Here is a 15,405-nt window from a genome sequence, read left to right on the forward strand (position 1 = left end):
GCCAGGAATCTAAGAATCTTTTAGATACATGGATATGCTGGGAATTTTACATCTCATTCGGCACAGACATTATTGGCCGAAGGGCTTGTTCCTGTGCTGTATTGTTCTATGTTCTAAGTTGAAAGGTTGGATTTTCACTTTAAAAAAAGTACATTGTCAGGCTGCATAACAGTGAAAGGACATTTAAAGTTTTGATGTGGGTAAAACAAATTCATTTGAATGCTCCTTGGGTATCATCTACATGTACATCTAACCTTTGTGTTTCTTAAGTGGCCATTCATACATTTAGCGATAAATAGTTGTTGTTGGCAATCTATTCAGTTGTGTGGACCATCATAATTGAGGCAACACATTCCCCAACCCCCAAAAATGGGTGCTTTTCAAGAAAGTAAGAACAGGGTCTCATTAGATCCTCAGGTTTGATTCTTCTCGCTAGTCCTAGCATGCCTAGCTGAGGTTCGCTGATTCCCGTTACTTTATAAATTAAAGTTAATTATTTACATTAAGGGTGATGTTTCAAAAAGTTAAGTTTAAGAACATTATTGGGCATAGTATAAAAATATTTAAAGGACCTAACCTATAATTCTTTTTTAAATTATTTTGTCTTACCAAGTGAATTTAAATTTTATTTGCAGGGTTTGATGCACACTATGAAAGAGTCAAAAGAAATGAGCCAAACTGCTTGTGAACTTAAATACTCATATGATAAAAGAATGAACCAGCATTTGCATCTTGCCACAGATTGTCAAACTTCACATTCATTCCAATCCCAGCTGAAGCAACCTCCAGTTTTGTCGCAACTTTCCCTCATTTTCCAGACCTCTCACACAAATGATGAGTCTGGCAAAAAACAGAGTGTCATTCAGTCCACTGGGCTAACAGTTGGGATGAAACCTGTGCCTTTGGTCAATCAGGGAAGGAAAGAATCTTCTCCAAAACCAGCTGGTGCTTTACCTGAACTTCTCAAGGCAGGGAATTTAAGTGGTTCTGAAGAACTGGGGTCACCACATGATCTTCGTTTGAAGCAGGCAAGTTGACTTAATTTCAGTGATCATTTTTAAAACTGAAAAACCTACACACTGGACCAAAGCTCATTATTCAGGCCACGGCCAACTTTGAAAAGGAGAGAAAATGTGAAACTGCAAAATCCAAAGTTTGATTTTTTAAAGTTTGGAGTTAATTTTGGAGCTGATATATTAATTTTTATTTGTTAAATGGAGTTATTTATTTTGGACATTCCTAGTTTTTTGTCTTTGTTTTGTTTATTGTAATATTGTAATATTCTTATTTTGTTTTGTTAATGTGAAACTTTTACAATTATTTTTGAGCATGTTATGCCATGACATATAAAAGAATTAACATAGATTTGTTAGCTTATTTTTACAAATGAGGATAGATGTTATCAAGCTGCAATTTAAAGAAAATAATCCATATACTCAGCCAATTTTATATTTTCTTCCACGATGCCCTGAAAGTCTATCAAAATCCATTTTTATGATTGGTTGGGGGTTTATTATTATCATGTCTACAAAGATACAGTGAAAACTTTTGTTTTGTGTGCTATCCAGGCAAATTGTACCATACATGGGTCCATCAGGTAGTGCAAAAGAGACCATATAGTGTTACAGTTACAGAGAAAGTGCAGTTTAAAAAACAAGTGCAAGGGCCATAACGAGGCAAATTAGAAGATCGGGAATTCATCCACAACATATGAGCAGTCCATTCAAGAGTCTAATTATGTCAGAGAAATAACTGTTCTTGAATCCGGTGGCACTTTAAGCTTTTTTATCTTCTGCCTGACGGGAGAGGAAAGAAGAGAGAACGGCCAGGTTGTGGATTGAAAAGGGGTGGAGGGGAGTGGCTGGTCTGTATAATGGACAGGGTCCTACCAAACTGATGCATATGGAGAGAAGGTGTATCTGCAGAAATTGGAATCATTAGTGAGGTTGCCAAATTCTATAGCCTTCTAAGGAAGCAGAGGCAATGTTGCGCTTTCCTGGCTGTCGTGTCATTGTTGTCAGACCAGAACAAATTGTTGGTTATATTTATACCTGGAGTCTTGAAGCTCTTTGGTGTCTCCACTACAGCACCATTTATACAGACTGGGGCACGTGCTTCACCGCTTCCTGAAGTCGATGACCAGCTCCTCTGTTTTGCAGGCATTGAGAGGTGGCTGCTTTGACATCATGCTACGAAGTTCTTGATCTCCTTTCTTCCCTGTTTTGTTATTGTTTGAGATCCAGCCCATTGCAGTGGTGTTATCTGCAAACTTGTAAATGGAGTTAGAGCAGTTGATAACATAGTAAGCAGCTGAGAATGCAGCCTTCCAGGGCACCGATACTGAGGATGTTTTGTTGCCTATCGTTATTGATTGCAGGCTATGGGTCGTAAAGTCAAGGATCCAGTTGCAGAGGGGGGAGCTGAGACTTGGGTTCAGGTGTTTGGGGATGAATTTGGTTGAAATTGTGGTATTGAAGATGGAGTTATTGTCAATATATAGGAGTGTGACATATCTGGAACGTTATCCAGACATTCCAGGGATGAGTAGAGTCAGGGAGATAGCATCTGATGTGGACCTATTGCAGTGATAGACACATTTCAGTGGATCAAGGCTGGCTGGGAAAGTGGAGTTGATGTGTACTATGATCAGCCTTTTGAAGCAGGTCGTGATGGTGGATATCAGAGCCATTGGACGGTAGTAATTCAGGCATACTATCTTGTTTTCCTTTGGCACTGGGATGATAGTAGTCTTCTGAAAGCAGATGGGCACCTCAAATTGGAGTAGGGAGAGATGAAAAATATTTGTGAATACTCTTACCAGCTGGTCTGGGCAGGTTCTGAGAACAAGGGGGGAGCCTATCTGGGAAGACCACTTTCCACCGGTTCACTATCATGAAGGCTGATCTGACATGTGAGACGGTGACTAAGTACCGGCGCATCTGGAGCTGTCAGGACAGGTGACGTAATCCCACTGACTTTCTTTTGAAAATGAGCGTAGAATACATTTCATAGAGCTCTTTGGGTAGGTACACACTGTTGCCAGCGATTCCGCCTGGCTCCGCTTGTTAACCTCTTCAAGCATTCAAGCCTCGCCACAATTGATGTGCCTGTGTACTTAGTCTGGTAATCTAGATTGATCTGGAATTGTCTCTTGGCGACCCTGATGGCTTTGCGAAGATTGTACCTAGATTTCTAATGTGTTCGGGATCACTTGATTTGAACTTCTCAGACTGGGTCTTCACTAGGGTTTGGATCTCAAGGTTCATCCATGGTTTCTGTTTGTAGAATACGCAAATTGACACCTTTGGCATGCAGTTCTCTGCACACTTACTGAACAAACCTGTGACGGCAATGGTAAGCTCGTTCAGGTTGACAGCCGAGTCCTTGAATGTGGACCAATCCATCAACTCAAAGCAGTCTCGTAGGAACTTGTCTGCTTCTTGAGACCTTAACCGTCTGACTTTCTGTACTCATCTTCCTGCTTCAGTTTCTACTTTTAAGTCTGGAGTAGAAATGCAGCTCGAAGGTCAGACTTTACAAAATGTGGGTGGGATCGAATGGTGGTTGGCTACAAGAACTGCTGTAATAATTTAGATAGATTTTCTGCTCCATTTTCCTCCTTTTAGGTTGTCTCCAAGTGTTAATGTGCATGAGTGGGCTGTGAACCGCAGATAGGCATCTGGAGATGTAGATGCAAGGAACTGCAGATGCTGGTTTACAAAAAAGACACCAAGGGTTGGAATGACTCAGCGGGTCAGGCAGCATCTCTGGAGGTTACCAATCCAGGTCCTCCAGAGATGCTGTCTGACCTGAGTTACTCCAGCACTTTGTGTCTATATCTGGAGATGTGTATTGTTTTACTCACAATCTTTGTTAATATGTGACTGACTATTGAGATTTAGGATTTTACTTTTTGCCTTTTAATGGTATGGATTTAATATGATTGATATATGTGAGATCTGTCGCATATGCTTCTACTGGGTATCCTGAAGAAAATTGTACTTTTGGCCAGAAACTTTGTACTGGCGTGAGCAAAAATTGCCTTTAATTTATATTGCCTTTATGCTCTTGGTCATTGCATTCTTGGTTATTAATTCAATATTCTGTTTTATTTACAGGAACTATTTAAACAGTCATTTCCAGCACAATTAAAGAAACAGCAAGAGCAGTACAAGGCCCAGAAGAAGGCAGCAGCTGGTGGTAACAAGAGCTTCCAGACCCCTTTGTCTAGTCCAAAATCTGCTGCTAGTTCACCAGCACACCAGAAGCTGCCTCCAGTTGATGGTAACCAATCAAGCCCTTCGATAACAAGTGCACTTGTGCAGCAGCAACCTAATGGAGTAATTCAGAGTGTCATTCAGGAAGCCCCATTGGCACTTACGACCAAATCTAGAATCCAAATTAAGAATACTGATAGAATTACAAACTCTGGTAGCGGTGCACCCTTTCCACTAATTCTACTGGGTACTAATTTAAAGAATCATTCTAGCAATCACGTGACACCAGTTCGACATTCTACCTCTCCTGTACTATCCCAGAGTTCAGCTCATGACAAATCAGTGAGCATTAAGATCACTGCACCTATTCAACAGCAACAGCAGCATCCTTCTACCAAGTCTTTGGCCGATCAGTTCAGAGGAATTGATTCAGATGTCCCAAGTAGCAAGGACTCTGATGAGTCAGATGATGATGATGACGATGATGACGATGACGATGATGATGATGATGATGACGATGATGATGACGATGATTCTATTGACAGTCAATCAGGTTAGAATTTTAAGACTTTTATTAAATGGAGGTTTTCAACAAAATGAAGGTGTTAAATTGTTTGTTAGTGCAAAATGAAGTATATAAAATTATGAGAGGTATAGATAGGGTAAACAGTCAGAATCTTTTTCCCAGGATAGAAATATCAAATGTAGTACTAGAGGGCATATCTTTAAGCAGAGTTTGAAGGAGATGACTGGGACAGGTTTTTATTTTACACAGAGTGCCTGGAGCGCACTGCTGGGGGATGGTGGTGGAGAGATGTGAGAGTGGCATTGAAGAGACCTCTGCATAGGCACGTGGATATGTTAGGCATGGAGGGATGTGGATCATGTGCAGGTAAATAAGTGTTGGTCTTGGCATCATGTTTGGCATAGACATTGTGGGCTGAAGCACCTGTTCCTGTGCTATATTGTTCTGTGTTCTAAAATGGACAATACTCTGCTTATCTTCCTGCGCCTTGAAATTATTGGAAAAGGAAACCAGTGGAGTATAAAACATGATGCTTGTTTATCATTTCCCATCTTATGTCTCTGAGATGAATTTTGCCCAACAGCCTTGCCCGACATTTAAAATCAGTCAAATTCAATATTTTCCCACATGAATATTCTATTTATATATTGTTTCAAATGTATCAAATTTTAAAAGTAGGTTCTGACACAGAGCATTTAATTCCTCATTATCTAGTTGAATCACTATAATCTCTTCATAAGTGTTAGTGTGCAATGCATAGAATGATTTCAGTTAGCAAACATGACAGTGCAGTGTTACGATGGACCCATAATATTCAAGATTTTCTTGGTTTGTTGTGTAGCATTTATTACACAGTATTAAGCAGCATTTAATCCTTCATTTGTTTATTTACTTTGCCATCTGACAACCAATAAAATAGATTTATATGGATTAATGAATAATCTTATTATTTATTGTACTAAAGTAAGATTGTGGTTAATACGGTATTCCTTTATTTCTTTATTCCCAACACATTTTTGTAGGAAAAGCATTTTGTTTCAATACTTTCTTTTGCCATGTCTGTTGGCCTGACTTCAATTCCTTTCTGAGGAAAGGCTTCCGTCTAGCAACTGGTTATAAATAATGCTAAGTGATAAATATTTTTTGCTCAAGCGCAATGCATGTGAATCATGCTAGTTCATTTTCAGCTACTGCACGGCTCTTAAGATCATTACCTGCCCAACTTGTGAATGTGTTCCTGTCGAGAAGCATTTATTGTAGAACAAAAAATCTGACAAAGACAATTGCTGGCACTTGGATATAGCACAAAACTGAGAGAATCATGATGTTGTCACTCTAGTTTAATGATGCATTTTGCTTGTTGGTATGATAATTTAATCTTCAGAAGAACAAACAATTTTTAATTTTAATTGCTTTATTTAACCATGAAAACTAAAGGAATAGCAATGTGAAAGAAGCAGATTTTTTTGAGCACAAATGCTTAACTAAAATAACACCTGAATTCTCAGTACTGAGCAGAAATGTTTAAATAAAACCCTCCAATTATAGTTCCTTTCTACCAATTTGTTTGCTCAAGGCTCTATAAATGAATCATGTCTCAAAAGACGTACAAGTTTGTAGGTTAATTGGCTGGGCAAATGTAAAAATTGCCCCTAGTGGGTGTAGGATAGTGTTAATGTGCGGGGATCGCTGGGCGGCGCGGACCCGGTGGGCCGAAGGGCCTGTTTCTGCACTGTATCTTTAAATCTAAAAAAGAAATCTAAATCTCCCTTTAAAACAAGCGACCTGTTAAAAGAAAATTCGCAGGACTTTTTTTTATTCCAACCAGTTTGAATGACTAAGATGGTTTCTCATCTGTATAAAGGGAGTCTAATCAACCTCTGCATACAAATGCCTTTTGCCAATGTATATAAACGGCATATTTGCAATCTGAGAAATAATTGGTTGTAATCAATTTTGCTATGATTGACAAAAGAGAATGGTCCCGACCCCAAACATTGCCTCTCCATTTCCTCCATGCTGCCTGATTCACTGAGTTCCTCCAGCACTTTGTTTAGACCAAGATTCCAGCATCTGCAGATTTTTGTGTTTCTATTGGTTTTTCATTCTTCAGTATATGCATTGCACTGAACTTTTTAAAAACTGATTTCAAGAATTTTGTTTGAGAACTCAAAAAAAGCAGTCTATGGTTGAAAATTGGCTTAACCTGGAATTAAATAATTTTGTACACATTTCTAGACATCCTCGCACAAATTGAAAAATGCAACTCCAGGCAATGTGGCATGTTTTTCTCCATTATTTATTTTTGTGTCACTGGCATCTGTCAACAGCAGTGCGACATGCGCAGTTCACGAATAGTAAGATTTTCAACCTCACTGTGCTGGAAAAATAACAGTGGCTAACTCAGGGACAAGAATCCCATTTTCTTGGAAACTTTACAATATGGAGGGCCAACATTCAGACTATACTTAGACATCAGTCTGAGGAAGGGTCTCGACCCGAAACGTCACCCATTCCTTCTCTCCAGAGATGCTGCCTGACCCGCTGAGTTACTCCAGCATTTTGTGATACCTTTGATTTGTACCAGCATCTGCATTTATTTTCCTATTCAGACTATACTTTGTTCAAACTTGCTTCCGGCAGCTTTGTGGGCTCCTATGCATTCCCTTGGACGGTAGGACAAAGGTTACTCTCAGCTTTTGAGGCTCAGAAATTATTCCAGGCTGCCACATTTCATAATTTGTTGCCCATTGCTGCATTGTGGAGTCACCCAAAATTGTTAATCGAGAGGACTTGCAGACCACCAGAAGCATGCCTAGTGAACATTTTTCAGCTTTCCCCAAAGGGCAAGCATTCACAGATTGCCTTGACCAAGATCTCTCTGGCAACCTCCTGCTGTGGACCTGGCTATAATCCTGGAGGTCCCCATGATCAAGGACCATTCATCTTGCCTGTCGATTGCCTTTTGACCCTGTGGAGAGCGCTGCCGCACCCTATTCCCATTCATTACATTGTTTTATCAGTCGAGACCCTTCCTCAGTACTAACATTCCTTCCTTGCTTGTATTGCTGCATATCCTTTAATAGTGTAGGAAGGAACTGCAGATGCTGGATTACACTGAAGATAAACACAAAATGCTGGAGTAACTCAGCGGGACAGGCAGCATCTCTGGATAGAAGGAATTGGTGACACGTTGGGTCGAGACACGACTAATAGTATGTGCTGCAATCAGCTATGTCTCAATGGCAGTGAGAACTTGTATGTTGATGACAAACAGAGTGTTGAAACCAATAATTTCAGTACAGCATTACATTGGGAAACCTGACACTAATTTTGTGAACCTCACAACTAAAGATCTCTATGCCACTTTCACAAATGCTGATATGTGACCCATCATGTAGCCAAAGTGATGTTAAAGCTAGCAAAACAGCTCCTTCTTATTTTTAATTCTTGCATAACTTTATAAATAATTATCACTACATAGAAGATATGATCATGACATCAAATTTACACCACAAAAGCAGTGAAATTTGAAGGAACAATTTTTGCACAGAAATGTATCTTTAATGGCCTTATGAGCAAGGAACATGTATGCTGTATAACTGCAATGCATAGAAAATGTGAAGGAATTAGGCACACAATTTCACATATGTACATTAATAATGTATTGACTTACTTCAGAAATGCAAATAAGATTTCTATGTAATGGATTTATAGTGATAAAAGTGATTAAGTTAGAACTTCAAAATAACAGCAATATTTATGGCTCGTGACATGAGAAATAACTTCAGATTTGGTACAGCTGCATGTGATTCATGGAAGTCCTAATAATGTTTATCAATTTTTTTCATTCAATTAGAGGCCGACAGTGACACAGAGACGGAAACGGATGGATCCGACAATGACATTAAGGAAGATGATGATCCTGAAACGGAAAATGAAGATGACATTCCTCGTAAATTCCACAAAGCTAGTCATTCGAGTCATACCGCTTCTTGTCAGTCAGCCCACTCTACGGCCAGTGATCCCAGTGTAGTGAAAACTTCAAAGTCGTCATCTAGTTCATTGCCCTCAGGATCTACATCACACACTTACAGAGGGACTCCGTCATCTTCATATGGGCCATCTACACCTTCTGGTAACATTTACCTTCTTTCCCCATCTCATCTACCTGCTAGTTTATTTTCCACTTTTCCTCAAGACAGCAGTTTCTTCCTGGAAAATGTTTATTGCATTTGTATAGCACCACTAATGTTCTTTTTAAAAAAAAAGCCACTTCACAAGAAGGTTGTCAACAAATCTAGCATTAAGTATAACATGAGTTATTAGGGCTTATACTTGCTTGAAGATAAATTGAAAGGAATGCCCGAGAGGATGAAAGAGAATTTCAGAGTTGGAGAACTCCAGAGCTTAGGACATGGGAAGATCCTGTGGTAGCGCAACTAAGTGAGGTAGTTTAAAATGTGTGTGCATGTTTGTGTGTATGTGCGTGCTTGCGTGCGTGCTTGCGCATGCGTGTGTGTAGGAGCAGTCTCTCCAACCCTTCTGACATTTTCAAAAAGTTGACCTCACCCCATTCTAAGTTTGATGTGCAAGGCCAGGCTTCTAAATGCAGAATTGTATGGTGGCGCTTGTGTGGCCTGACGGATGATCAGGAAAAAATGCTGGAAGAATGGACAAGGAGATGAAGGTGATGCAAAGTTCTTTAGGGAGTGCTTGCTCTTCCTATTCAGTTGAACCTAGGTTGTAGAATAAGTTTAAAAACATTATTCACAGAAAAAGTCAGCAAGTGTTGATTTGATTAAAGGTGAGCCAGCACAGAATTGCTAAAAGTATGTCATATTTGACTAACCAGATTAGTCTTTTTTCTGAGCTAACTGTGATGATTGATGAAGGAATTGTAATAGATGTCAGCACAGGAATGGTCCCTCTGCCCACAATGTTTGTGCCAAACACAATAAAACGTTAAGCCGATCATATCTGCCTGTACATAATCCATATCTCTCTATTCACTGCATTTCCATGTGCTTATCTACAAGCCTCTTAAATGCCACTTTCATATTTGCCTCCGCCACCACCCTTGGCAGTGTTTTCCAGGCCCCTGCCATTCTCTGTGCAAATAAAACCTGCCCTGCAAATTTCCCCCTCACAGCTATTATGTTGGACAGTTCTAGTGTTGGTCATTCCCATCCTGGGAAAAAAGATCTGACTACTTACCATATCTATGTCTCTACCCTAAAATCGGATGAAACTCTCAGTTAAGCAAATTGAAATCCAGAAGAAATTTTACAATAGTAACATTTCATAATGTTCTTCAATATTTATATTTCATACTATATGACTCCTGCATATTGGTAATGCAAATATTTTACTTTGTTAACTCTGATACTTTAAAAAAAATAGTAACCATGATTTTCCTTTTTGCAGGTTCAGGTAAAAGAAGAAGAGTCACAGATGAAAAAGAGCTGCGTATCCCTTTGGAATATGGGTAATTGTTTTATGTTTAATACCTTGTAGATTATATGTTGTATTCCAGTTGAATTCTTAAAGTGCGCTGTTCCATCCAGTCTTGTAGGACAAATCATGTAATTGTAATTTAAAAGAGAAAGTCATTTGGGAGAATGTTTTGATGTGATGTTCTTTATTAGCAGTGGAAAGTGGTATTCCTGACATGGATTCTTACTGTAGTGAAACAAGGGAAAGATTACATCATTTGTAAAAGATTTATTCCTAGGATTGGCTGACCAGATATTTTTGTCCAGTTCAATGCTACACTCTAATACAATTTGAAGAGCCAAAGCGTTGTTGGAAAGCACTTTGGGATTTATTGAGAACATGAAAGATGTTGTATAAATTGAATTATTTTCCTCCATTGACTTACTGCAATCCTTTATGTTCAAATCAGTATGGCGTGTTGCCCATTCTGAACAACTGTGTAATAGATTTGTCTAGAAAATTCCTTCAGGGTAATATTTGTTACTCTACTTTACTACTAGAAGGTGGCACGGTGGTGCAGCAGTGGAGTTGCTGCCTTACAGTGACAGAGACCCAGGTTCGATCCTGACCATGGGTGCTGTCTGTATGGAGTTTGTACATTCTCCCCGTGACCACATGGGTTTTCCCCGAATGCTCCGGTTTTCACCCACACTCCAAAGAAGTACCGGTTTGTAGGTTAATTTGGCTTCGGTAAAAATTGTAAATTGTCCCTATTATAGTGCTGGTGTACAGGGATGTCTGGTCAACACGGACTCGTTGGGCTGAAGGGCCTGTTTCTGCACTATATCTCTAAATTAATCTAAACTACTGCATTTCTGTGCAACCTCACCGTTTTCTATCAATACTCCAATTTGTCAGATGCAGGAGATGTTTCTCTCATTGCTGTTACTGCTTGTTAAGATTCACCCATAAATCTTCACATGTGATGTTTTGCCTGTGACGCTTAACTTTAATCTTCCCACCATGTAATTTTTTTAATAGATTTTCTAACCAAAGAAATTGTTAAAACCAGAGAAAGTACTTTATAGCTCTGGCTGCCTGTATGGATGCAGTAGAGCTAAAACCTCAGATCAATGTCCTTGAAAGGATATTGATCTGAAATGTTAATCTTATATCTCACTCCTCAGATGGTTCCTGCATTTTATGTTTTTATTTCGGTTTTCTAGCTTTTGTATTGGCGATAGCAGGAAAATGAACCAGCAAAAACTAAAACATAGAACAGTAGAACAAGAATAGACCATTCGGCCCACAATGTTTGTGCCGAACAGTGCTAAAACTAAAAACACTGAAGAACAGGAAAAAATTAAAGAAGTTAGGCGTCAGTGCAGGGAAAAATGAGAGGATTGGCTTTATGGTCACAGGGACGTGAAGTCTAGATTACACACACATGCACAGCTCAGAAATGCTGAAAGTGTCAGCGGGCAGATGGAGACAATCTGCCCCACTGTTTCGTGGCTGGGCTCAGCACCGAATCCAGTGGTGGTTCATAATGTATTCAACTGAGGGACTGGGTATACTTTATATAGAACACACAGAACAGTACAGCACAAGAACAGACCCTTTGGCCCACAATGTCTGTGCTGAACATGATGCAAAGACCATCACTTAAATAACCTGCACATAATCCATATTTCTCTATTCCCTGCATATCCATATGCCTATCCAAAAGTCATTTAAATGCCGCTAATATATCTGCTTCCACCATCCCTGGCAGCGCGTTATGTATACATGTGTGTGTGTGTGTGCGCGTGCGTGCGTGTGTACGTGCGCTTGCTATATGCCTAGAGTGGAAATCTCACTATTTTTAATGGTGTAGTTGCACAACATGGGTGGGACTTCATTTATATGAATACTCTAAAGCGGCAAATAGGGTGGAAATATCAATAAAATATAGAATAAAACCACAATGCAATAAAGCTAAAAGTATGAAAATCAGTGCTTTATATGTTCTTACAATACTACCTTTAGTTTGGGTGAATTATGATATCAAGCAGGTTCATAGAAGGATGTTGCAAGATGATCCCAGAGGTAATTGACTATAATTATGAGGCAATGATAGAAATGCATAATTTTGTAATGATTTATTGGGGTACAGAAAATGTTGAAGATGTAAATTAGGTAAAAAACCTCAAAGCCCATTGAACTAATAAAGAAGGAAGATAGCTAAGGGATTTATTTTCTAAACATTGTGATCTGACATTCAAAACCTAAGCAGAACATGGGAAAGATGCTGACTTTTGCATGGCTTTGAAAAAGTCAAGTTGATAAGTAGTCGAAGCATTGAACACTGTTATGGAAACTTGTGCAGATAAGTATACAATCGGCCTAGATTTGGGCCAAAAGTCCTGTTTCTGCTATTGACTCAAGGGAAAGGCGATAGGCCTTCATAGTGCTTGCAGTGATGTAATAGGATGAATAGCCTCTATTTGCTTTCAGGTTTTATGCTTATGGAACAACAAGACATAATTTTTTGCCAGATGGTAGCTATTGTAATCTACATAGTGATCCACTATCTTTCCATTACATAGAATTCTCCAAGTAATACTTCTTTCTTTCCCATACCCTCCACCCCCACCTCAATGTGTTTCAATTTCTCCCAGCACCTCCCACATCCTCCAGTCACCCTGTTCCTTTCCCCTCCGTTGTACACTCATTTCCCATCCCCATCCCGGGTCCCTATTTCCCCTTCCACCCGCACCCCTCCCTCCAACTTTACATTTCACTCCTCTTCTTACTAACTGACACCCTTTTGCTTCCTTTTCACCTCTAGCCTTTGTCACTGACTACACCCATTGGCCAATCAAACCCCCCTCTCTTGTATCCACTGATCACTTGCCAGGCTTTGCCCTGCCCCCACATTTCTTTTCCAGCTTTCTTCCCTTACTGTATTCAGTCTGATGAAGGGGTCTGACCTGAAACATCGCCTGTCCTGTTACCTCTGCAGATTCTGCCAGACCTGCTGGGTCCCTCCAACATTTTTCTTTGCTCCGGATTCCAATATCTGTAGTTTCTTGCGTGTTTCTGAAAAATAACCCATTTATCCCATATCTTTTTGTTAGTTGGTAATTTCTGCAACCATGCTAAAATATTACCTCCAACCCCATGATCACATGCTTTGTGCAGCATCTTTTTTTTTGTGTCTATTGAATGACTTTCAGAAACTCAAACAGTTGGGTCCCTTTTATCCCTGCGCGTTCCATCCCCAAATACCTTTCATAAAGTTAAACATTGTTTCCCTTTTGTAGAACTTTGTTAACCTTTCATAATTATTTTATTATTTGCTATGTTCTGCCTCTACTTACATAATGATTTCCATGTATTTAAAAATTTACAAATTTCTAGTTCTCTGGCCTGTAGTGTTCTGCTTCCTGTTTCCTCACTTTAGTGGATTGAGATCAATAAGTATTTCCTTAAATGAATACGCACCATAGATTTGTAAGAAATAATGCTGGGCTGCTTTCCTAACTGAGCGTTTCAGTTACCTAATAGCAGAATGATTCATAATGCACTTGTACTGTCATGCACAAGTGAAATTAAAAGATGCTCAAACCCATTTGAGTACAGAATGTTTATTAGAATTTGAATCTTTGCATTTCCTTCCTTTATTTCATTGCAAATTGCAAATCGAAGCAGGGAGAGACGAAACAAATTAATAATTTTCCTCATGTCATACATCATCTACAGCATGGGTTGTTTCTATCAACACGTGTTCTCAACCTGGATACCTCAGGAAGCTTTTCTCCTTTTCTCTCAACTGAGCGGTCATTGTTTGCACACATGAGCTTTCTGGGTGACTTCCCTGTAGCTGCTCGACATTGATTTTTTTTCTGTGTTGTCTGAGTGGCTAGTGATGCGGTCGTGGAATCGTTCAATCACACGGTAATTCACTGGAAATTGTTGGTAATTATTTCATAGCCCAGCCAGTTCCTTTCTTGCAGCTAAAATAATTTTTATTCTGTGATGAGCATTTGCAAGGGGGAAGTGGTCAGTATTCAAATATTACTGTTCCAAACCCTAAACATGTACATGAGAAACAACAGTGAAGCTGTTTGAGATTGGTGCTTGTCATTTCAAATTAATTTGTTTCTCTGTTATTAGGTGGCAGAGAGAAACCCGAATTAAGACTGTTAGTGGCCGGCTTCAGGGAGAGGTGATTTATTATGCTCCTTGTGGGAAGAAACTTCGTCAGTACCCTGAAGTAATAAAGGTATTTGGTGCATCTTAAATCTTGTTGAATCTCAATTGAATTCAGTTAGCCTATAAATAACATTAATTACTTTTCTGCACGCCTATGCAATAAGTTCTACTGTTTATTTTTTCAACTTTTCATTTTGCAATAGTAAAAATATTTTGTTTGCATCCTAAAAATAAACCTTTGTGAACTATGTCAGGGATTTATCCTTTCTGATGGAAAATTCCATGATAAAACATTTAAAGTAATTACAGTAATTGCTTGCAATGTTAACATGCAGTGGTCTGTTTGGAACTGCAGTGTTAATTGATATCCTTTATTTCTAAAAATTACCTGCCGTGTAAGTTGCTAGTTTAAAAAACCTTCTCAGAGGTTTGGTCTTTATTAACTATTTGTAAAGTCCGTTTAAAAAAATACATGATTCTAATAATTCTTTGTATTTATTTCCTCTTTTGCAGTACCTTACAAGGAATGGAGTAACTGACATTACAAGGAACAACTTTAGCTTCAGTTCAAAAATGAGTATTGGTGACTTCTATGAAGCCAGGGATGGGCCTCAGGTAATGCAAGCCTTGGATGGTCTTTTCAGTCATAGCTTTGTACTTCATATGAGGCACCTTAAACCAGATGATCTGTGGTTCAAGCTCCGGTTTATGATATTTTCCACTGTCCCAGATTGATTCTGTTGCATGTTATAGCTTTGTGCAAAAGATGGAGAAGATTATGAAGCTTGAAAGGAAAACAAAACTTGTCAGAAAAGGTAATAGATGGTAAATGGTTCTATAAGTACCAATTACTAAGTCTGAAGAAGAGTCCCAACCCAAAATGTCACCTGTCCATTCCCTCCGTAGAGCCTGCTGAACCACTGAGTTACTCCAGCACTTTGTATTTAGTTCTTTGTACTCCTAGTATGAGACTGTTACGGAGGAAGTGTTGTGGAGGAAGCTAAACCTGGATAATATAGGATCACTATT

The 15,405-nt window shown here is 39.1% G+C and overlaps 1 protein-coding gene across 3 annotated transcripts in view; it reads left to right on the top strand.

Moving 5' to 3' along the window:
- The window catches only part of baz2ba (bromodomain adjacent to zinc finger domain, 2Ba), a 185,235-nt gene that overhangs the window by 106,999 nt on the left and 62,831 nt on the right, over positions 1–15,405 (top strand). For all 3 annotated transcript variants that reach the window (XM_078403833.1, XM_078403835.1, XM_078403832.1), the window contains 6 exons: positions 636–1,028; positions 4,119–4,770; positions 8,603–8,881; positions 10,171–10,231; positions 14,338–14,446; positions 14,890–14,991. In XM_078403833.1, the coding sequence (XP_078259959.1) occupies positions 636–1,028; positions 4,119–4,770; positions 8,603–8,881; positions 10,171–10,231; positions 14,338–14,446; positions 14,890–14,991 (1,596 nt within the window). The remainder of the gene's footprint in view (positions 1–635; positions 1,029–4,118; positions 4,771–8,602; positions 8,882–10,170; positions 10,232–14,337; positions 14,447–14,889; positions 14,992–15,405) is intronic.

This window comes from Rhinoraja longicauda, chromosome 8 (genome assembly GCF_053455715.1).
Source record: "Rhinoraja longicauda isolate Sanriku21f chromosome 8, sRhiLon1.1, whole genome shotgun sequence".
NCBI classification, from domain to species: domain Eukaryota; kingdom Metazoa; phylum Chordata; class Chondrichthyes; order Rajiformes; family Arhynchobatidae; genus Rhinoraja; species Rhinoraja longicauda.